At 38.8% G+C, this 24,150-nt stretch overlaps 2 protein-coding genes across 5 annotated transcripts in view; one reads left to right on the forward strand and one right to left on the reverse strand.

The window, feature by feature from the left end:
• The first annotated feature begins 9,220 nt into the window (after nucleotides 1–9,220).
• Nucleotides 9,221–15,862, forward strand: LOC118227402 (gliomedin-like). 2 transcript variants are annotated; one of them, XM_035417813.1, is made up of 10 exons: nucleotides 9,221–10,071; nucleotides 10,446–10,497; nucleotides 10,678–10,695; nucleotides 10,967–11,065; nucleotides 11,878–11,970; nucleotides 12,562–12,690; nucleotides 13,276–13,359; nucleotides 13,453–13,578; nucleotides 13,728–13,878; nucleotides 13,964–15,862. In XM_035417813.1, exons 1-10 carry the CDS (start codon nucleotides 9,736–9,738, stop codon nucleotides 14,427–14,429), a joined length of 1,554 nt encoding a protein of 517 aa, XP_035273704.1. In that variant the 5' UTR covers nucleotides 9,221–9,735; the 3' UTR covers nucleotides 14,430–15,862. The 2 variants fall into 2 exon arrangements, with proteins under 2 accessions (XP_035273704.1, XP_035273705.1); XM_035417814.1 differs by having other exon boundaries at nucleotides 12,571–12,690.
• Nucleotides 15,393–24,150, reverse strand: part of LOC118227401 (dmX-like protein 2) — a 40,486-nt gene continuing 31,728 nt past the window's right edge. For 2 of the 3 annotated variants that reach the window (XM_035417811.1, XM_035417809.1), the window contains exons 35-45: nucleotides 22,457–22,507; nucleotides 21,917–22,003; nucleotides 21,673–21,794; nucleotides 21,179–21,317; nucleotides 20,483–20,543; nucleotides 20,183–20,310; nucleotides 19,158–19,235; nucleotides 18,829–18,920; nucleotides 18,547–18,599; nucleotides 17,947–18,164; nucleotides 15,393–16,996 (exon numbers count right to left, since the gene is read on the reverse strand). In XM_035417811.1, the coding sequence (XP_035273702.1) occupies nucleotides 16,787–16,996; nucleotides 17,947–18,164; nucleotides 18,547–18,599; nucleotides 18,829–18,920; nucleotides 19,158–19,235; nucleotides 20,183–20,310; nucleotides 20,483–20,543; nucleotides 21,179–21,317; nucleotides 21,673–21,794; nucleotides 21,917–22,003; nucleotides 22,457–22,507 (1,239 nt within the window). In that variant the 3' untranslated portion in view covers nucleotides 15,393–16,786. The remainder of the gene's footprint in view (nucleotides 16,997–17,946; nucleotides 18,165–18,546; nucleotides 18,600–18,828; nucleotides 18,921–19,157; nucleotides 19,236–20,182; nucleotides 20,311–20,482; nucleotides 20,544–21,178; nucleotides 21,318–21,672; nucleotides 21,795–21,916; nucleotides 22,004–22,456; nucleotides 22,508–24,150) is intronic. The other variant, XM_035417812.1, reaches the window with a different exon arrangement.

The raw sequence follows: 24,150 nt of genomic DNA on the forward strand, positions 1-24,150 counted from the left end.
TTCAAGAATACAGAATCACAGGTCTTGTTAACATAAGATCATTTTAAAAATAAATGTGTGATATGCACTTAGTTGGATACACAAGCATGTTTACATTGTACATTTAAGCCCTGACACAATGTGAATGCAGCAAGAGTACAGGTCCGCATTGTGGGTACATTTCTTTAAAAAAAGATCAATGTGGTCCCCTTGACCTAATTTTGTCACACTGCAACATTGCCTTGCAGCTTAAGGTATTATGGCAGAACTCCAAGGAGACTGGGCAGTAGTGTCACAATTTTCTGTCACTCTCTATCATACTTTGGAAGTACATGCTCACTGCTGTGGGCCCCCATAATAGGTTTTAAATGTACTGGGTTGAGGGTCAACATCAAAAACAGAAAACCATGATACGCATGTCACCATTTTCATGTTTAATACTAAGACCCTTCTTTAATTTTAAGACATATTCTGTTTTTGAATCACATAGTTTACTGAGTTCATGTGTCCAGTACAATTGTGTTGTGTACAACTAAATTATACTATGGTCTGGGTGAATACTCAATTCTGATTGGCTTGAAGGAGTGCCATACAAATTGATAGCCACTCAGCTGTGTCAAGTAGGTCCAGTCAAAATGGTCTGATCACCATTCTAAATTAATATGATGAAGTGACCACTTCAGTCATCTCTAACAGAGTACATATGAGTCCAATAAGAACCATATGTACTCTGTAAAAGTTTATTTAACACTGCACTTTACTGTGTACAATATAAAATTGTGATTGCACAAGCTGAAATGTATGATAAAGAACATTTGTTTAACAAACAAATAACAACAAAGATTTTGCTATGACAGTATAGCTGCAGTTTTGAAGAAAATGGACTAGATGGCCTGCTAGCTTTTCATGATGGAAAACATACTGTGAGAACATTTTGACCCAAGATCAAGTTGAACTTTAATACTGAGTAGTGCAACTGACAGCAAACACAGAGCTTGCTACTTGACTAGGATGAAAGGGACTAGAGTGAGTGTTTGGTTGCTAGGTCGTATCTATGGTAGGTACATCTTTTGCCTAATAATCTTTCATTTTGAAAGCAAAATCCAACAAAAATAAAATGAATACCCTTGTTTTTTTGGTAAGTGACCTTTCGTATAAATTCAATAAATGCATCTTCCTGTATATTAACCAATTCACTTTTTTAAAGTAAACTGTCCTGACTTAATTAACTAATTCTATCTATTTTTATCAATTCATTTCTATGCATTTTTTTGTGGCAAAAAAAAAAACAAAAACACGCACAGCTTGCAATCTACCATTTAATTTTGTAATGTGGGCTGTGGGCTGTGAGCTGATGTTTTTAAAATAATATTTTGACAAAATACTGCATTCTGTAATTCTTCCAATTACACTTGATCTAATGATAATTAAAACAGGGAAATTCCAAATCAGGAATGTGGCCATTAAAACAGGAAGGTGATAATTAAATCAGCCATCCGTGTTCACAGGAGAAGCAGAGACGAAAGGTGACATGTATATAAATACACGTGGGTGGTAATTACATATTGCAAGCAGCAGTACCAGCTAAAGTGCTACAGCAGAAAGGCCACATCTGCAGTTTCATTAATGAGGAGGGGTTCAAGTAAGAGCCGAGCTGACCTCTCCTCTTGCCTTCTCAAACTTTCGGATGTGAAATTTTGGGGGTCAGCTTTTTCTCAGCAGAGCTTCTGTGGAGAAACAAGCATTATTTTCCATACAGAAGCATAGTGCAATGTTTGCTCACTTCTCCACTGGTTGTTTCCTAAAGTCCAGTCCAGTATTTATTATTAAACAGAAAAAACACAGGGTGATAAATGAAGTACTGCTACAACATGGCATGGAAATAAAAAGGAAGTTTCATAACCACTGATTCGTGGAAAATCATAATATTTGTGTGTGAATACATGGGATGATACAGAACACTGACTTATGCTGTTTAGTTTGCACTTTAAACCACAGCTGTACATGTACTTGTGCGACTTGTTTGAAAAAAAAATTATGTTTAAAAAAAATCTGCTGTAGTTTCCCATGGCTGTTTACACTTACCAAAAACAACAGGAACATGTTCCCATAATAGGACGTCCTCATTTATAATAAACCTATTAAAATGGAGAATGAAATTAGAGTTGTGGAATAACCACTTTTAACACACCATTTTCAATGTTTGTCAAACACTGAGAAAGAAGAAAGAAGATGTTCATGTAACTCAGAGGAGGAAGAGCTTTGAACATTTACTGTATTTATAATTCGCATGCAAAATATTGCCTTGGGTTCAATATTCTAAGCTTTATACCTCAGTGGAACATAAGGCCTTAATTGGAAATAGTAGTTCTGTGAGGTATAGAAAAAGTAGATTGTTTTTTAATGTCATAATACTGATCATTAGCCTCATCATCTTCATCATCATAAAATCTCAGTAGATTGCTTGCAGTTTGTCATAATTCGGCATATTTATACAAAGTAAAGTCCATGCAAACAAATATTCCATTATGTTCTCATGTTGTATTTATTTCTTCTTTTTATTCAGACTAATAGTGAAGGTGAATAGTAAAGGTGTCTTTGTTTCCCAGCTTGAACATACTAGTTTTTATTCATTCATTATTTTTACATGGACCAAGATGATCCCAAGCAAAAAGATGATCACTCAGCATCGGCTGATACTCAACGTTCTGTACTTGGTATCTATATGGGGAGTGAAAAGGCGATATTGGTATCTCTCAAGTAATTTTTCAATACCAAGCTTGGTAGGCTTAAGCCTAATAGACTATAGATCAGAATTCTCAAAATTTCTCAACGTTTGGGGAAATGAAAGTTTGTGTAGATGGTTGTGTTAATGAACAAGTTTGCTGAAATATTCCAAATCTATTGAGAAAAACTAAAACCTTTGGCATCATGCTCAGTAAAGAGCTCACTGTCTGCTTTTGTGTGGACGCAAACAATTGTAAATTACAGCAACTTCTTTTGAAGTAGGTAATTGAAATTCTGTGTGATATGCATCTGTGGTTGGTGATATGCAAGTGTCAAACCCGCTGATGTGAAAATTCTAATTGCTTATAATGCCATTCTCTTGTTTGTACAAGACTTTATTTGGGAGTGCATACTCAGGCACTTGGCACAAGTACAGTGAATCATTTAGGTACAAATGAAACCATAAATCACATTCACTCTCAATCATGTGATAATGGTGGAAATCAGCAAATAGGGAGGGTGCCCACCTGCCTATCTGAGCCAGATGGTGTTTGTAGGGGCCTGGTTGTGAACTACATTGATTACTTTAGGCTCTTGGCTTTTTTTATTTATTTATTTTTTTTACTTATTCACAAATCACTGCTTTTTCTCAGACTCCCAAATGATGGGCATGCTTGCAGTTTTAAAATGCATTCCAAGATCATCTTATGAGAATGTACCGGAATCATATCTATAGTATTTGTTTTGATGTATTCTGTTTGTTAATGGTGTGTGTATTTTATGTAAACACAATGTGGGCTGCCTGAGGTCATAATTATTATTAATTAATGTTTGTGATGAACTGTATTTGGGTCAGTATGCTGTCAATACATATACATGCTTATTTATAACTCTGTTCTGGACAATATCTAATTGCTGTATGTGGGAAACCTGTCAGATTCTATCGTCATTGCTGGTGCCCAAAGGTTTGACATTTCCTTGGGCTGCACTGCAGTGGAAGAGCAGAAGGAATTTTACCACTCTCAAACTGAGGTTTAATATGAGGTATCCCCTGGGCCTTGTGTATGTTAGGCATGGATTGTTAATGGAAATCAGCAGAAGCTTTCTGGAAATAATCACTGAGCAGAAAATGTATTTTTGAGTATACAGTAAATTTTCCAAGTCTCCTCAAGAAAACAATTCCATTAGAATGAACATGGTTAATGATTCCTGCCTCACATATGCCAATAGGTCAAAATAACTGGCAGAGAGAAAGACAAGTTTTCTTCTTCTTCTTCTTCTTCTTCTTCTTCTTCTTCTTCTCTCTCTCTCTCTCTCTCTCTCTTTCTCTCTCTCTCTCCCTCTCTCTCTCTCTCTCCCCTCGTATGAGTATATTTGGCAATTTGTCATCTATCCAATCAGTCTCCTCTCTGGTGCCAGTAGTGTGGGGGCGAACTGCAGGACCACCCTATGTACTGCGGGGGTGGGCGTTTTGAAAGCCAACTTAGCCTTAGGAAAAAATCAAAGAGTCAGTTGGCCCCTTTCCCTCTCCCTTTTTGCTTCTTGAGATTTCCAGTGAAGTAAGCAGTTAACCACCCACATACACTTTCCTCTTAATGTGGCATAATGTAAATACTTTCCACATAGGCTTTGTATTTTCCCCCCTGAGTGCACCGTTGTCAATTATAATTCTGTGCTGCAAGCCATAGTCTTTTGGCACCCACTGGTGGCTCATCTGTGTAATGAACAACCTCATGATCATAATTCACAATTCATTTAATTGTGAATTATGACTATGAGTTCTTACCAGAGTCCTTATGTAATCTTTGTTTTTGATCCATGCCTGGACGTTTTTTTCTTAAATTTTGCCTTGTAAAATAGGAATATTTAATTATAATGTCAATCCTGTTAACTTACATGCACTGTAACATGCTTGATACCAATCAATGGCAAAGGGCTAAATTTGTATGATTGAAACTGGGAAAATATGATGTGATCATAAGAGATTTTATCAAATGAATGTTTATTTTAATGTTACTTTTGAAATAATATTTAGCATTTTTTCAATATGCATATTTGTTATTATTGCAGATGAAGATCTCATCTGGAAAATCTGACCTCTTAGTCCAAGTGCTGGTCATTATTCAGGCTGGGTGACTGCTCCTCCCATCTCACTGGTCTCCTCGCCGTCAGACCTCTCCAACTTATTCAAAAGCCCCCCACCCCGGATAGAAGCATCTGAATTATTGTTAATATGATCTCCCATCCTGCCATTAGATGGCAGTGTTAAACAAGGCTTTTTGTGAAAATCCCAAGATTCTTTTTCAAAGAAATGTAATAACTTACTTATCTATTCATTTTTTGTAAATAAAAAAACAGCTGCACATCAGCTACAATACAATATCATTTTGATCATAAATGATAATACAGTACATGCATGCTGCACATCAGAATTCTGAATGAGTGCAGTGCCACTGAAGTTCAGAGGTACGTGTGTGGCATATCAGATCTATTGTATGAGTTCTTCATCTCTTCTAGTGCCCTCGGTACAACTGAGATATTCTCTCAAGCTCTACAAAAGCTCCTTTCCTCTCAACATACCTTTCTGATGGGAATTTATTAACACTGTTTTGCTACTATCGTAACAAAAAGCCTTTTATGTAATCAGAGGACCTTTACGCCATTTAATAAGAATGAAAGAACACTGTGAATTCACTTACGCCCACGTCTTCCATGGGAGAATGTGCAGAGCTCAACTGGGCATCTTTGTAGTGAACAACAGCTCGGATATTGTTGGCTGTATGACTACAAGGGGCCGGATTCTTTGGCATGAAAAAGCATACAGTGTCGGTTTCCTGGTATGCATCGATGATGAGTGAATTTAATCTGTCTACATCTCTGCTGATGCTAGTGATTGAAAACCTGAACGTTGCATAAACTAATGTTGCACTAACACAGTTCACAATTGTTCTGATGCATATTTGTCTTGCATTGCAGTTCTTTCAGTAAATTTTTTTTTATTTTGATTTGATGTGAGCCAGTGATCTTAATTCAGAATTGGAGACACAGTGCAACACTGACATTTACTTTCTGAACCTGGACTTTCCACCTCTGTGAAAAAGTAAAGTCCTCCCAAGTATTTTCTTCCAATCACCTGGATTTTCTAATTTAGCACAGTTCTTCAGCCAGGAGGTAGAAGTTATCAGTGAAATCAGCTGGCTGAGTTCATTGGTGGAAGAAACACATGACAGGACTTTCACTTTCTGACCCCGGGACTCTCTGCATAAAGTGAAGTCAGATAGTCGACAGAAGGAGGTTTCAAAGCCTATCCTTTTGTTTTCTATTTATATGTTCATCTTGAGGGTAACATGGTGGTGCAGTGGATAGAATTGTCGCCTATAGCAAGAAGGTCCCTTGTTTGAAGCATCTCCTGTTACTCCAGTTTCTTCTCACAGTCCTAAGACATTCCATAGATATGAGTGTATCCTGCAATGGATAGGTGATTGTCCAGGGTGTATTCCTGCCTCTTGCCCAATGCACGCTGAGATAGGCTCCAGCACCCTCGACTCCCCCCCCCCCCCTTTTAAGGACACCAACCTGTTAAATAGTCCTTGAAAGAGAATTAATAAAAGGGAAAAAAAATATAAAATGGCGAAATCTCCCTCCTCTCTGATCTTCCCTGAGATGGCACAAAGGATAGAGCCAGCCCTGCTCAAAAGTAAAATCAAAAGTTAGTACTTTTTAAATAAGGTGAGAGAAATTAAAAATACATACATTTTTACCAAGGATTTTCTAGTCACCCAGAGCAACCAGATATGTCCAGTTGTATACTCACCATGATGCATGACAAATGTCGGAGAAGATCTACAAGAATACACAGGTTCTTAAACTTGTAGAGAACACAGTATTCTTTGGAAATATACTACCCATGCTCTCCACCTCTGCAGTAACGATGAGATGTTTACTCGAGCTTCTGTTCTTTGCCCTGCTGGCTTCAGGGCCCTCTGTCTTCCATCTCCCTGCTACTCCCCACCCGGCCATCCCAGCCACAGCTAAATATCGTTACTGTTGGTCAGCAGTTGTCAAAATGAAAACACAGCCAGCTGGAAGTCCAAATGAATTTGCAAGTGTAGGTGGTTACGAGGTCCTTTCACACAGTTTGTGCCAATTGCTGTGATGTAGGAGAAAGCTGCCATCTAAGATGTTTCAAACAAGGGATGGCACATACATGCAAACATGTTTTCAGATGCACTTGAAGAGCTTATTTTCTATCTGGGTACTCACAACTAGAAATATGTGCTTACTATGCATAAAACAATATGTGCTTAGAATACACAATTCACATAATTAATGCAACTCACAATTTTAAGAGTGTGGGTTTGTCTTACAGACAAAATAAGACAAAAAATACTACTGTAATACAATCAGGCCTTTTCATATGTTTACTCAAAATAGCTACAACTCCAATTCAGTCAGTCTGTCCTGTTGTCTTTCAGATAATAATCTTCTGCCTCAAAGGACCTCAAGGATTTTTTATAATAATACATTTTTAAAAAATCATAAAACTGTCTGTATTCTTGATATGAATGCTGAACCTAACCCTTTCAAATGATACATTTTTCCAAACTATTGTATTGCCTCAGATTAAATAAATGAGGAAGTAAATAATGGTGTCAGAAGAATGATTTCTCTGGGGGCAGAATGATACACACGCAATTAAGATTTTTCTGTCCTTGTCTGAATCCAATTTGCATATCACACATCACAAAATCCTTCAGAAGTTCTGATAATTAAAGCTATTTTTGAATTCAGAACGGGCTGACTATTCTGTGCTGCAATTATTTTGCTTCTTTCATGCCAACAGGAGTGTATGTTATCCTTGAACTGGTTTGCATGTCCAGCAGAATGGAACCCTTGTCATAGCTAGAGGGCTAATTGCTAGATATGTAAGGACATGACCCCAAGATATGCCATACACCATGCCTCTGTAGCTAGTGTATGTGGACGATTTGAGGACTCATTCTATATAAAACTTATTAATGAGACTTCTCATCAAATTGTCTCATTTGCTTAATTGTTTAAGCACAGCTAGAAAGTCGGAAACTCTCTACTGAAAAGTACTACACTTTAGCTAAGACTCACAAACATAATTATTTCATTTAAAAGGTTACTAAGTAGATATAGTTTGAAGTTGCTTGTTTAACCAAAATCTCTCACCATCACTACTTTTTCATGAAGAACAGTAATAGAGATGCAATACACTTCCACTGACATATAGCTTTAGGGAAATAAAGTCAAGTGGGATTTTTTGGTGTCAAAGGTAACTGTACAATAGTAGAATTCCTGATGTCCTCCTGCAAAATTGAGTATTTTTCACCTCTGCCAAATTCTGGAATTGTGTGGTCTGCAATAAATGTGTTTACATCAACATGGGGAGATTGGAATATTTTCTCCAAATTTCTGTAGCATGATCCAAAATGCATGCCCTTCATAATTCCTTTTGTTTTAGATCTGTATATAATATGGATATACTGTATACTGTATACATACGGATATAATAGCAAGCTATTGGAAAAAGTATCTGAAATATAAAATCATTAAAAATCAACAAAATATTGTCTCCAAAACCAAGGGAGCATGCCTTCAGTGGCCCAGAGGTGCAATGCACAAAATGGGGTTAGGCTCAGGGTGAGGCAAGTTTGGGGTTATGTTTAGGACATGGGTTATTCTTTGATTTTGGATGAGAAAAAATGTCTCATTAGTGGGATGTCACACTACAGGCAAATATAGTACCATATTTTTTCAGTGAACTACGTTTTTCAAAATAAATCACTTCAAACACTTTATTGTGTTTCTTTTTTGAATTGAATATATTAAAATTGTTTTTCATCACTAAAAAAAATCAAACATTAAGAGAACAGCAAATGCTTGAATTAAGTAATGTGGTTTAAATTACGGTTCAGCTAGGGTTAAGTTTAGGAAAATGATAAGTATGAAGGTTGAGGCAAAAAAAAAAAATCTACATATTTTTCAGTTAAATTATTTTTAAATTAATGACTTAAGCAAAAATTCAAAGCTTTTCCCATTTAAATGGGTTAGAAATCATCTTTATTTAACTTCTATAATGATATAAATAAATTAAATATATTCGATAATAGTTATTATTGATGAACTGGCTCAATATTCAGGAGGTTATGCAGTGCTTCATTAGTCAGGCCCTGTTGAGTCCCATATCAAAAATGTGACCCATGATTTGTGGTCTGAAATCAGTGGCTATCCACTGTTCAAAGCTGTTAGTTACACTTGCACTTCGTACAATGTTAATGGTTGCATACTTACAATTTCTTCGCATAATACCATTTACGTTTGCGGCAAAAGTTAAGTATTTGATTAGTAAATGTACATTTTTTAGGGCAATGTAAATACAGCAGTAGGTTAATTGTGATATTGAAATTTAGCCTGACAGTTGAAACAGTACACAAATCCTTGTTTTTATACAAACTGTATTTATTAAATATGCAATTCAAAATCTATTTCCATAACTATAGGGTAAGATGGTTTATATATCACCAGGACAAGATTGTTGAAAACAGATGAGGTGGTGTTTTGGTGCTGTTGTGTTGGTGAGAGTGGAAGTTGAGTGTTTTTGTTGGTAAGAGACATTGTATTGGAGGCTTGCCTGAGGATGATATGCCTCTTAGCTTCTTCCACCTCAACAACTGCTCTGTGAATATGTGAATTGTGTCAAAATCAGCCCACAGCTATATTCCCAGTGCAGATATGGAGGCTTCTGCATATAAATAAGGTGGGTGCATGAATAGAGAGCTTTTTCCCTGAGGAAAGTTGGACAATGCAGAAGTCTGCTTGGTGTCTTGGAGAACGAGGGTTGCATTTACTGAAGTAGGGCATCTCACACACACAACAGCCTGGAAAGATTTCGGAGATTTTATTACGTATTAATATTGCCTGCTTTGGTGAACTTGGATTCTGTTAGCTTCCAAAGGACGCTGCGTTAAAACACTAATTTGATATAAGTGGGAGAAATACAGCATGAGGGAGACTAGCCCTAGACTGACCTGGAAGCTGCAAGTGCTGCTATTTGGGACTTGCTTGCTAACTGTGCTCAACTCTGCCGGGCTACTCGTCGTGTTCATCCGTCAGGTGCGACTGGCCTCACTTCTCTCCGAGCTGGACGACCAACTGGAGGAGCTGTCGGATACCTCGATGGTTGAGTTTGTGTCCGAGGTAGCTCGCAATCCGGACCTGCGGGCGGAGCGCTTCGAGTACTCGCGGAACAAGCGTAGCCATGAGCGTGACCACATACAGGAGCTCAATCGAGTGGAGCAGAATGACATGATGATGATGATGACCTACTCCATGGTTCCAGTTCGTAGATCTTTTTAATCTTTTACTCGACATTAATTTTGTATCCATATTGTTTTAAAGATGTGCAGCCTAAATACAGTTTTAACTAGGCTTTGCTATCACATTGATTGGCCTAACACTAATTTGATTGCATTTTTATTTTGACATTCAAGTTAATCCAAAGTCTATAATGGATTTCTGTGAGACTTCAAATTGACCATGCATTTTATTTTACATATCCTGGTATTGTTTCTGCTTTGTGTTTTACCAATGCAGTTAGGGTTAGGGTTAACTAATATATAGCCTATTTGCTTGTCTATCATACAGCATGTCTTGTATAGCTGAAGGTTGGTTTGCTTTTCATGTGTTTTGCTCATAAGTTACTTTTTTTATAGGTCAAAGTCTTAGTAGACCTCTGTAACAGCACAAAGGGCGTTTGCCTGACAGGTATGTGGCAAAGTGTTCTTATATATGAATTTATTTTCTTTCATCAATAATCATTCAGTTATAAACTTTTTTGTCAAATATGAGAGTTAACATTTTGAAAAATACAGCTTGATGTATGGATAGAAATCCCTTTCATAAAAGTATAGTGATGAGCTCTGATTGTGCTGTCTCTTGATACAGGGCCTCCTGGACCTCCTGGTAAGAACTCAACAGATAAACTTTAAAAGCATATTCACTGTTACAACTACAAAAATTAGCACAGGCTATGAATGCAAATTGACACCATGCATCGCTCATCTTATACAGTTACATTACATTACATTTATTTAGCAGACGCTTTCATCCACAGCGACGTACAAAAGTTGCACTACAACTGGAACAGTGTGGACTACAGTAAGTGCCAAGACATGTCTAAGTAGGAGCCCGTCTCCATACAAAGTAGTCTAATGCCTCTTTATTTGAACTGAAGGCTTGCCTGGCTTGGATGGAATGCCAGGGTACAATGGAACAGATGGAATTCCAGGCCTGAAGGGGGACCCTGGCACTGAAGGAAAGAGGGGGAAAAGAGGTAAGGTTTTAGTGGAGCTGCCCATTTTCTGTCTGTAAATTCAGGACATTGATTATTAAACTGTTAAATTAGGTGCCTCTGTGTAATAGGGCACATATCCCAGATTCACATTTGTGCCCTGGTGGCCTAAATCAGAACAAGCTTCTTTTCATTTTGTGAAACCAGTGTGTGGTCATGCCATTATGATTAGATAATGTACCACCATTTTGACAGACAGTGCAGGTACAGTGCAGAGAGAGATCATATTATCAAACGTGGGCAAAGCTTACAATTTGGTGCAGTCATGCAGTAGCAGTAACCAAGACGCACAGAGCCATTTTGTCCTCAAACAATGCATTTCATGAATATGTTTTAGATGGATGAATGAATGGACATTGTTTCTTGGAAAATTTTAATAAATGCCTGGCTTCTAAAAAATCTCATGATGCAAAAGCTGAAAAGTAGACAACTTGGGGGAGAAAATTTTCCAGATATCTTTAGGATTGTTTATAATTTATTCTTTTTAATCACTGTGTATCCAGGCCACCAGAAATCTAAAAAGAATTTCACAGCGACAACATTTGGATAGTGTTGCCAATAAAACAGTGTTGATGATTATTATTCCTGGATAACAGACCCAGTGTCAAAAATTTTATCCGTTAACAGTCCTACTCTTTCAAAAGTGCAATTAAATTTAATCATCCTTTTATCTGAAAGATGGCACCCACTCACCGAACAACCCTGCATAAAGAAAGCCTGCCTTTAAAGTGCTCATAATTCCAAAGGGCTATAATACATTACATGCATTGGATGAAATATATATTTTTTCTAAGGTGAGAAAGGAGATCCTGGAGAAAAAGGTGAGAGGGGAGATCATGGTCCTCCAGGACTGAAAGGAGAACCTTCCAATGATATCATTTTAGAAGGTAAGAACATCACCAGCACAGGGGAACTTTCATAAGTAGAAAAATTCCCAGAATCTATACCTTTTCTACATTTATTATTGGCATATAATCAATATATTTCTCCACTTTAGTGCCCTTAAAATCAATTCAGTTTATAAAAGTGCAAGAGGCAAATGACTGGGTGGTAATGTGTTTCATTTAAGAACTGGAGGGGTATGATTTTTGTGGAGAATCATCCTACATTTAGCAGATTTATCCTTCTGGAAAGGTCCACCAGGTTCAGAGGGTCCTCCAGGGTTAGGGTTGTTAGGGTTGTTAGGGTTGTTAGGGTTGTTAGGGTTGTTAGGGTTGTTAGGGTTAGGGTTAGGGTTAGGGTTAGGGTTAGGGTTAGGGTTAGGGTTAGGGTTAGGGTTAGGGTTAGGGTTAGGGTGCGGGTGCGGGTGCGGGTGCGGGTGCGGGTGCGGGTGCGGGTGCGGGTGCGGGTGCGGGTGCGGGTGCGGGTGCGGGTGCGGGTGCGGGTGCGGGTGCGGGTGCGGGTGCGGGTGCTATATAACATATTGCTATTTTTGTGGAGAATCATCCTACATTTAGCAGATTTATCATTCTGGAAAGGTCCACCAGGTCCAGAGGGTCCTCCAGGTCTTCCTGGTCCTGTTGGTCCCCCAGGCCCTCCAGGGCCCCCAGGGCCCCCTAGGAACAGAAGCCACAGGGCAACCCTGCACTCAGTCCGGAAGACTCTGGGTGAGTGACGTCCTACTTCCTTCAGCTGAAGGCACAGACAGGCAAATAAATGAATTAACTTTGTTTTTAAAATTTATATTCCCCAATTTTTCCTAAACTGGAAAGCCTGATCACAGCTTTCAACCTGTCCCATTGCTGTACCATGCTCCAAAAATGCAGAAGATTGCAGACTAGCACATGCATCATATAAACATATAGTGAACCAGCATTTCCTTTCACTCTATGGTCTTCTACATATGCTGGAAAACTAAACTAACACACTAAAGCTGGGGCAGGCAGACTGTAGAGACTTAATTGATCAGGAAAGACATTTGTGTATAAGGAGCCATGGATTACACTGCTAACTTTAACCCTCCTTTGATGCATGATGCTATAACCAACCATACACCACCGTGTGTGGTTGCTGGTTAACATTGACACTGGAATGATCTGGATTTGACTCTCTTCCTATGGGTTTTTAGTGCAACTGGACAATACTGTTATAGTAAAGCATCTTGTGTATATACACAACAGGCGCAAGATGTATCATATAACTGTTAAGATTCTATAGAGGTTAACTGAATTTTATTTCAATTTTATTTTCAGGGTTGTCAAACGCTGTGCCAAATGATGACACCTTAGCTGTAAAAGTTGCTGGGCACATGAGGGAGCAACATTTAAAGAAATCTGGTATGAATTATTTGCTTAATCACTTGCTCTTAGATTTCAATTATCATTTGAATAATCTTTTGAAAACTGACTATGGCATTCATTTCCACATAGAATGCATCATCAAATCTGTGACCGGTGCAAGAAATGTGACCAAAATGGAGACCACATTTGGAACATGGATGCAAGACACGGCTCGACAAAATGATGAACGCATTTGGGTGGCAGAACACTTTGCAGGTCCCCCAGAATTTAATTGAATAAACCGACTCAGTTTCCATTTTTACACACATTGCATGTCATTGCAAGTGCAGCTCTGAATAGATTAGTACTTATTCTTATGCTAATCAGTCATGACCATAATATTGAGATATATCATCCCTCTGCAGGCCGTGATATGAAGGAATACGAAAACATCGCATCGTTCCAGAATAGCAGCAGCAACCGCATCGATGTCAGGAAATACTTTCAAGGATGTGGCCACATTGTACACAATGGCTCCATCTACTACCACATTGGGGGGACTTTCAAAGTTGGAAAGTATGTGCCTTATGCTATTGACACATTTGTAAGATGAGTGAGCCCTGCTTCCCAGATCTGATTCAATTTTCATTCCATACAACAGGTTTCACCTCCAAAACAAGAAATTGCACACCCTGGCAATTGATAACGCCCTGTACCAAAACAGGAGCTATCTCCTCAACAACTCCAAGACCTACTTCAAATTAGCGGCGGACGAAAATGGACTGTGGCTTGTATTCGCTTCAAGTGTGGACGAAAACATAATGGTGGCCCATCTGGACGAGAAGACGTTTTCAGTCATTAGATACATCAACACCACCTGCCCCAGATCGAAAGCGGGAAACGCGTTCATAGCCTGTGGAGTGCTCTACGTTACAGACACGAAGGATGCTAAAGTAACGTATGCCTTCGACCTCCTGAAAGAGAAACCTGTCAGTGTGAGTTTTGACCTGAGATCACCCAGCGGTGTGCTGGCCATGCTGTCCTATATTACAAAGAGCCGGCATCTGTATGCCTGGGACAGCAGGTATGTTAAGATATATGATGTGCATTTTTGGTCAGATGAATAAATCTGGTCACCAGTTTAATACAATCTGCAATTATTTTCAAATTGTTGTTAAATTGCTTTACGGTTGCAGGTAAAAGAATTTGTTCCCCCAGTTTTTCAGTATCAGTAACAGTTTTTTGATCCGTGTACTGCCATTTTATAGAGTAATTACTGTGTAATAATTTCCCATAGCGTAGGACAGAGGCATAAAATTATGTACTTGTATACTTTGGTTAGTTAAATAAGCATTGCAGTACTCTATGGAAATGTGCACCTAGCCATTTTTCAAAACCTGGGGCCTCATTTATAAAAGTCTGATGATAAAATTGTATCGTAAATAGTAGCTTACACGGAAAACCAAGACTAAGTAGTTATCCATAAAATCCCATTTTGGCATGGATATAATTGTATCTCTATGTAAAGTGTCTACTAGATGTGAGTGAATTACCTGCTGGTTATGTGGAGGTACTGCACGTTTGAGGGCTGTGAATAAGTGGGTTGTGTTTGCGCTTTAGGAATAACATTTAATTGATAATCAATTTTAGGCATGAAGAGAGCAAGGAATGTGGAAATACAACTTTATTTATAGTAAAATGGCTGCATTCTCAAGATAGGGTCATTGTAAAGCTAGTTAATACTAGTTAAAATGAAAGTTTATTTGAGATTTATAAATCACAGGTGCACATGACAGAGAACACCCATTTAAACCAACATAAGCAGCTTTTTTTGGTCTCAGTTATTTTTATAAATCAAGCGCAGGCACAGCTTAGGAAATGATCTTAAGATTACTTTTAAGTTTAAATCCACAAACCTTTTTATTAATGAGGCCCCCGGTATCAATTATGCTGAACTTGCTGGGAAAATGAAAATCTCCAAAAATACAGCACATTTCCTGTCTACACTTCCTGTGAATGAAAAAAAAGATAGCTGTCTTTTACCATCAATGCAAAAGAAAAGCATGGAACCAAAACAACTTAATGAAATAAAAATAATTTATTCGGCTTACAAAGGTAAAACTTTGACGATGATGGAACTACCTGCTCTTCCAGAGACTTGCACACATTTTGTTCACCTGCCTCATTGACACGGCATCATATGCTATAGATAAATACACAACACAGACATTGAGAAGGACAACTCAGGCTGAACAGGTAAACACAGACAGCAGACGTGGTTCCAACCAGTTCTGACAAACACAAATCTGTTTAATGAATACAGTACATTTAACCAAAGTACAACTAATTCAGTTGGTATGATACAAACCAAAAAATAAAGAGAAAGCTTTTATGTTTGTACAAGCTGTTGTGGTACTTTATATTTATATTTATATATAGATGTATTAAAACTATTTCAAACTATTTACTACTTGGCCAAACAAAGCCAGACATTCATTTGTAACAGTTTCCTCTTTAATAGCATTTGTATATTTAAATAAAGTTTTATAGTGTCCCAAGATTTGAGTGCAAAGGTTCATTTTTATGGATAAATCATTAAAAAATAACACCAACCTCAGTAGTGCTACACTTCATCCCAGTCCACTAACACACCTTACATTCCTAATATAAAGGCAATAAGTTAAATACAACCACCTGCAAATAAATTAACAAAATAATAAGGAAAGAAAAAAGAAACGGAAGAGAACATTTTGCGCAAAACAAAAAGGAATGTTTCAAAATGTATATTTCAGTGCTTGGAAACACATAAGCCAAGACCAACAAAACATAAAGGACATTTACAGTACTGTATATCTCTGTTCTGATAGGGCATCTCATAGCCGATGTGTCACTGATACAGGCATTTCAGTGCTGACAGCAGTAATGGTGGCATGTGCAAACAAAACAGTTTTCCCCTGCAAACCCCATTTTGGCTTACAAAGGACTATGTGCCATTTACTCCAACAGGAGCAGCGAACGAAAGTGAAGTAAATAAAAATGCAAACCCAACAACTCAATTCACGCTGGAAACCACTGACTTCATACAGAACCACAGTGCTGGTAAAGGATGCTAAAGAGTTTCAGCTGTGGGCACAAAATGACGACAGATACACTTAAAAAACTTTTTGCTTTGAGTAATTTTACAGAGCACTATCAATGACCTGTGATTGCACCGCTTTTACAATAACAGTACATGCATAGCTTTCCTATGAATACACTCTATAAGAGATTCTGGAACAAATTCAGCTTTTTTAAAATGACAGTCACTTTTCTTTTAAAGTCAAGTATGACGCTTAGCTTCTGTTTTTTTTTTAGGTCAGGCTTTGGGAAAAAATATTTACGGTAAGCGTCACTTTGTTGCAATCCACAGCGAAGGACACGTGAATGCTAACTGCTGAAAGCTTTTTTAAAAACTTTTCTCCTCCACTATTCGCACGTTTACAGTTTACAGGATGTCAAATATACTGGCCGGTATATTGTAGCGGTCGGGCAGGACCCTCATTTTCAAGGTGCCGTCGGCGCCGCAGGTAAAGATGCGGTTCCCGGGGCAGGTCTCCACCTGCATGACACCAGCGCCGATGTTGCGGAAGATGGACTGCTTGGCGTGCTCGGTGCTGAACGAGTGCATCAGACCGTGGCCTGTTAGCTTCCACACCTATGGAACAACAAGAGTAAACACTGAACTGTAAACCAGAACAGAAAAACACACAGACAATGTATTTCAATGTGGATAAGCAAAAGGTATACCATTGTGATCTGTATATACCTTTAAATAACTTGAAATTCTTAGCTATATGAAATACACCCAGGGAAAATGTTTGAACACACCTTACTTTTATTGAGCAAAGGTTGTGGGTCCAATCCCAGGGGACCGCATATTGTAATGGGAATCTGACATGTGCAGGAAGAGATCTATGATATTTTTTTTAGTTTTTTTTTGTTGCTAGATTTGCAGAGTTCGTCGTGGAGAAAGGTTGGTGATTTAGCATCTGCCTTAGGTGATAACTCATGTCATAAACTCTCCATACATTTAGTAAATAGTCTAGAAATTATTATGTTAGTTTAGTGCTAAAACATTAGAGTAGGCAGTAGTGTCAGTTTGTTTGTGGCCTTCTTTTGAGCACTTTGTTTTTTTTATACAGAGAAGCAAATCTGATGCAGGAATCAGTGTTTTGTTTATTATTTTGGGCCCACCAGTCATTCTCTTTCATTTTCTGTGCACTTTTGGATGATGGCCTCTTGTCCTTTTCCCCTGATTGTTGACTTTTTCCCAGGACTGGTGGACTAATTTACAACTTTACAGCTACAACTTGTCTGATAATCAAGTAGTTTGGTTAAGGTCTATTTGCATTCGTGTTTCTCTCTGAGGTACTGAAATTAGTGCATCAATGTACAGTATAAGGCTCTGCATATCGGAATTCATTGCTAATACACACAGCTTCATACATTCATACAGTACTGTAATCCCAGTACCTACAGCACACTGGAATGACTGCTCTCTAGTAATAGTTTTGAATAGTCTTGTGCCTCTTCATGCCGTCTTTAGCGTTAGCCCCAGGACGACAACCCCAGGTGTGTAAATGCGTATCAGAATTCCGCCGTCACCTTCATGTTCCCTTCGGCGGACCCGGTGACGAAGAAGTCCTCGGTGGAGTCCAGCGCCAGGGCTTTGATGGCCGAGTCGTGGGCCTGAAAGGTGTTGAGGAGCTGCCTCTGCCGAATGTCGAAGATGCAGACGAAGCCCTTCCGGCCTCCCGAGATGATGAGCTGCTGCTTGGGGGCGTACTGCAGCACGGTGGCGCCGTTCTCGTGACAAGGGAACGCTGGAACGCGCAGAAAGCCTAACTGAATGCACGCTCAAGGAGGCTGTAGCATTGCTGCAAATGAGCCTAGCATTCTGCCAAAGAGCCCATTATAATAACATTTAAAGTGCACTCCATTTGATGGTTTACTAAAACAAAAACCCAGGAGATGTGTCGGATAGACCAAGTATTTATAGATCTGTCTTTAAAGGGGCAGAAAATAAGATATCCAACAAACCACTTTGTCTATGGTTTAGAAAAAAAAAGAAAAGCACTTCTATTCTCCAGTGAGATTTCTAAGATTAACTTCTGGTAATTCTGCAGAAAACAGTTCTAGCTGTAACATAAAATGCTTCCAGGTTTTTAAAACATCAAATAGGGTTATTTTAGGAAGATAACTTACCATGCACCAGGGTGTTATTTGGTGAAATAAGAGTGTCCCACAAGCAGACATTTCTGTAAAGTTCAAAGTAACAATAAATATTTACCTCTGACCCAACCAACCTCCACCCCCACTCCAAAGTCTAATTTACTTAACTTAAGTTAATTAGACTTACTTATACTTAACTGAATTTTTAAAATGTACTTTACTTTAAAATATTTATTTCAAACGCTAAAAATATCAGAGTGAGGGTAGCAATGTTTTGCTGGTGCAGTAGAACCTCCATACAGCTTGTGTAATCACCTGCAGTCAGTGGACTGGCCGGCTGTGGCAATCAGGCTGGAGGACGTGATGAAGGCGAAGTCGCCACAGGCCTTGCCGTGGCACTGCCAGCTCTGTGATCAGAGAAACAGGAAGGTGGAGCTGAGCCAGGTCTAGCACGTAACCCAACGAAGGCCCGGAACAGCATCAACTTGCAGCTTGAAGGAATCCAGCTTCTAAATAATGCAGCTGAGCTACACAGTCTACAGACTCAATTAGCTCCACTTCAGTTTAATTATTCTAGATTCCGGCAAATCAAATCAGGCCAGATGGGTTCTTGTTTTCATTCTTCTGTCTGCCTCCCAACTTACCAAATAAGGTTTTGGGTTTGATGAAGTTTGGTTGACTTGCCAGAGGCTTAAGAACCCTTCGCCATCTGCAACCCCACACTGCAGAGAGACAAAAATGGATAGTTGTCTGATGGCCAATAAAAGCTACAACACACACTTGAACACATAAATTGTACTATATCAATAACAGGCCAAGAGACATTATAATAGAAATTTGGTAATCATACTGGATCTTATATTTTTGATGAATAGACACCTTCAGGAAATAAAACAAGCAGTACAAATGATAATGATACCAACACCAAAAAAAAAAAAAAAAATCCAAGAGAGAAGTTGAACATTAATGAAATTCATTACATTAAAGCTTTTTGGGTATATAACAACTATGCACCATTTTTTGTTTAAATACAATTATCTTGAGCCAACATTCACTCACTTGGTTTGTTGTAAAGTCTGGATTGCATTACTTGTAATTTATAATGAAAAATAATGTGATATCACTGCCCACTACTGCTACCAATGTAATAAAACAGCCAAATGCTGGAGGCAGAGAAAGCAGGCACTGAGAATAGTACAAGGAGCAGTGAGAGTCACTTGCAAACAACACGGTGTTTTTGATTTCCAGATGAGAGTTACACTTGTTCTTACTTGATTCTTACACAAACAGGGCATGAAATCCCACAATCACACAACTTCTTATTTTTCCAACATCTAATGATGTGAGCTGAACAAAACATGTTAAAAACATTTCACTAACAAAATCAACCTGCTTTACTACTGAGGAGCTTATGAATTTCCATTCAAAGAAATCATATTGTTAATTACTGTCACTGAGTGAACAGCAGCACAGCCAGCCTCCATCCAGAATGAAAACGTAAATGCAACGGAAAGGGCTAATTAATTCCGAAGGAAAGCAGCCAAAACACTCCACTGATACGCAGGAACATCAACAGCCGTTTTAACTCCTTCCCTCATTAATTAGTCCGGAAGCCAACCGAAGTGAGATCGGCGCGTAAAAGGCGGCGTGCTAGGCAGGATCGGCCGACCTTGTTTCCTTGAGAGTTGAAGTAGAGCCGGGTGACCCTGGCGTTGCCCGCCTGGCGGAAGCAGATGAGCTGCTGGGGTCGATTCCACTCGAACATGCGCACACTGCCGTCCTGCGCCCCCGTCATGTCTGAAAACGCACCGCAAAACGCTCCATCAGCAAGGACGATGATGACAATACTAATACGACAATAACAGCCATTAACGCCATCGATGACTTATAAATGAAAATAACCACATTACTGCAAATACTGCCAAAACTACCGTTAGTAAACAATTACAGAAGAATCCTAAATACTTACAGTATTGGTAAATGGGATGAGAAGTCATTCTCTTGACATTGTTCAAGTTCCTTTTCATAATCTGCAAAACAATTTATTTATTTCTTACGGACTGGAGTTTTACACCGCTGAGTATGGCATTATAAATCAAATACGGGAATTGACAACAAATACAGACATAACATTTTTTTATATTCAGGCCACATATTATTTTTGTATTTGTCATAATTATACCACATAATAATACCATAGCAAAACAATTTGGATAGCGTCATCTATTAGTAATTTTTCAATGCAAACAATATAAAGAGTACCATGGTAATTTCTCTGAAAACATGTTCTGGCCAGACAACACTATTTTTAAATATTGTGAAAAAATAAAAATATTACTGATTCCACTACCAAGGGACAGTAGTGACATAATACTTCTGTTTGTTGTTTATAAATGTTTAATGCACCTCAAACAGACACATGAAACAAAGAGATATGTCCATAAACAATCTTCCCAAGCAAACGTGAAATAATACCACTAAATTCCATGACAAACAGCTACAAATGCTCCCATCTAAAAACTTGACATGGAATTCCATAAACAAAAAAAAACTTGGGTCCCTCTACTGGTCACACTGTGTAGTAACACCTTTGACTGACTCAGGTCAAAGGGTATATGGATTGTCTACAATTTCACCAGAGATTCTAATATGTCAAGACACGTACCACACTTCCACCCATGCTGGTTTGTCCAGTGCCAAGCCATGGCATGGACGAAGAGGCTGCCATCTGTGGGGGAGCAAAGGGCGGGGCGCTGGCCTGGGCAATGTTAGTGTGGGAGGAGCGGTAGTCCTGGTCATCAGAGCTGTGAGAAAGCATAGGAACCCAGGTTAAACCAAATTTTCTGTGATTACTACCACAGAAACACAATTTAAACCAAATGATCAGCGATGGCTATCACAGGATTCACTCTACTGGTCTATTATCATGACCATGGGAATAAAGGTTTACTGTAACGGTCAGGATTATTTTTACAGAAACACAGGTTAACCATATTGGTCTGTGATTATTATCACAGCAAAACAAGTTCTCTATTATTCTGTGATTATTACCAAGGGAAAACAAGTTAACTCTATTGGTCTGTGTCCATTACCAATGGAACACGTTAACACTAATGTTCTGTGATAACTACAAGGAAACAAAAAGGCACTGGTGCGAACCTGCGGGACTCCTTGTCAACCTCCTCACCAATCCAAGTGTAGGGCTGGGCAGCCAGGAGAGAGGTCACGTCCACTTCCTGCACGTCATGGGTGGATGCCAGAACAATCTCATTCATGTTGACCTAGTATGGCAAAAAAAAGAGGAAGTTGAAATGGCACATCTGGCACCTCCTACTACCTGGCTGGTGTCACAGAGAGGCACGGATGCCTGAACTGCACGAGTCCGGGAAGATGCATACTGTACCTTGTTAATGGCGAACGCCATTATAATGTCCGACTCCTTGTGAACGATTTTCGCTTTGCCTCCCGGATAGCCAAGGTCCGCCTCCACCTGAAATAAACCACTCACATTGTAGCGCCTGTCGCCATTTCGCTCACCCACTGGTGTAGTGGAATCGCTCAACACAGGTGGAAAACAACCCATTGCCATGCATTCTGAAACCATGTGCCGCATCTTGTCAAGACGTTATAGCCGTTCCCTAAAGGCAGAGGAATTCTCGCGCTTCTGTGCGGACAGCCAGCCTTGCTGTACAGACATTAGCAAAACTTCACTGCAATAAAATGCACTTTCCTTTCAGTGTATGGTACCAGTTTGTTATTGGTGTTACAAAAAAGCCCCACTGGTAAGCCGTTTTAGTGATAGCAAGCATTGCTAACCGTATAGAATATTGCCTTAAAAGAATATATTTGCAGGAAATTGGGATATTATGAGTGACAGGGAACAGGAACCCAGAGCCTGAAGCAGGAGGCTACTGGTGGCCGGGTCACGGCAGGTGAATACTACCTTGTTGGATTTGCGATCTCCTGCTACACGGTCCACATGGTCTTCTACAGACTACACAGCACACCACACGGTCACAACACAAAACACATGCACAAACAACAGAAACATGAAATGAAAAAATGAAAAGGGTTCGCTGTGGCAGAGAACACAGACAATGGGCCGCGGGCTTCACACAGTATGAACACCAAATCCTTCACCAGCTGATACACGTTATATGCCGAGATTGTTTTGGTATGTATACTTACCTCTCACATCCAAAAAGTCACTTTGACAGCTTTACCTTCTTCATGCTTTATGTGATTATAGCACAGTGTGCTGGTGTATGTTACTGTATAAATGCTGGTAGTGTGGTATAGCTGGGCTTGTGCTGTAACAGGTTCAAATCCCCAATGGGGTATTGTCATTGTACCCTAGAGCAAGGAGCTTAAAACCATTGTTTCAGTAAAATATAAAAAGGATACTGTATTATGTTGTAAACTATGCTAACTAACTCTAGATAATGGTGACTGTAAAGAAATAAGGTCATAATTTAATGCAATTTAAATGCACCAAACATTCAGTTAAGAAATGATATACAGGCACTGCGGAAGTGTTCTCTGACTTGTTTTCTGATGTGTTAGACTGGACTGCCCTTGCCACTTAAAAATGGGAAATAACTGAAAATAAAAAAGCTTTAAGTGTTGATAATGCTATATAGGACCCTGGATGTGAAAGTCTTTTTACTGCACAGATGTAAAACTAAGTATGATTTTATGTACTAAATTTATATATGAACAATTTAAAAAAAATTTGTTTTGTTCCTCTCCGTTGCTAGGATTTACTGTAAGTGCTTGTCGGGGTCTTTATGGTGTTGCATCCAAATGTGTCAAATAAACAGACCAGGAGCCTCATTTATAAATGGTGTGTACACACCAAAAAGATGTGTATGCCACTTTCCACAGATTTATAAACACAAACTAGACATAAAAACATCCGACTTTGAAACTGGAAACTCAAAGTAGTGAAATAGAGAGAAATGTCCTACAGACCCATTTCACTCAATACCTTATCACTTTATGTAAAACTGCACATACTTTGAATAATCATATCCCTGTCAGAGAAAATCCTAGGCCCAAAACATTTTCGTTTTTTGGTGCTAGTCTGAAAGTCTATATTTGAAAGTTCATATTTAAGCATCCACACTGTCCGAAAATGATAATATTTCCGGTGACACCCCCCATATGTTACATTCAGAGTTTCAGCTTATGGCTTCAGGGAAGCGGTACACAGTCCCGCAGTACAGACACATAAGATTATCTTTTATCCCAGAATCCACTCAAATACTGAATGCGAGGCCCAACAATGTAATTTAAATTTGATGGTGTGGGGTATAATTATTAACGTGCCTGTAATATTTGTATGTTTTGTGTGGACGTATCTGTCTTCCATCTTCACACCTTCTGTACATGAAACTGTGTCGCTTTAAGATGCAAGATAAATTTCTGTGTAGTCTGACAATAAAGTATTATCACATCATATTGTATTTTGAATAATGTCTCATCACAGACAGATAAGCGTCATTACTCAAGTAACCGCAACAATTATTATGAATTTTTGGCTATGGTAGTCTAACCGCATGAATCTTTGCATTCGCTTAAATGTCTGAGCACTTCTTCCAAGTTCCTGAAATAGTTCAGCTGCTGTGACAAGCTACT

The sequence above is a fragment of the Anguilla anguilla genome, chromosome 5 (genome assembly GCF_013347855.1).
Source record: "Anguilla anguilla isolate fAngAng1 chromosome 5, fAngAng1.pri, whole genome shotgun sequence".
Classification (NCBI taxonomy): Eukaryota; Metazoa; Chordata; class Actinopteri; order Anguilliformes; family Anguillidae; genus Anguilla; species Anguilla anguilla.

Excerpts from the sequence above, each read along its gene's own strand:
- LOC118227402 (XM_035417813.1), top strand. The coding sequence starts at position 9,736 with ATGAGGGAGACTAGCCCTAGACTGACCTGGAAGCTGCAAGTGCTGCTA. Across the intron at positions 13,360-13,452 it reads GCAACATTTAAAGAAATCTG|AATGCATCATCAAATCTGTG; the intron begins GTATGAATTATT and ends ATTTCCACATAG. Across the intron at positions 13,579-13,727 it reads GGTGGCAGAACACTTTGCAG|GCCGTGATATGAAGGAATAC; the intron begins GTCCCCCAGAAT and ends ATCCCTCTGCAG.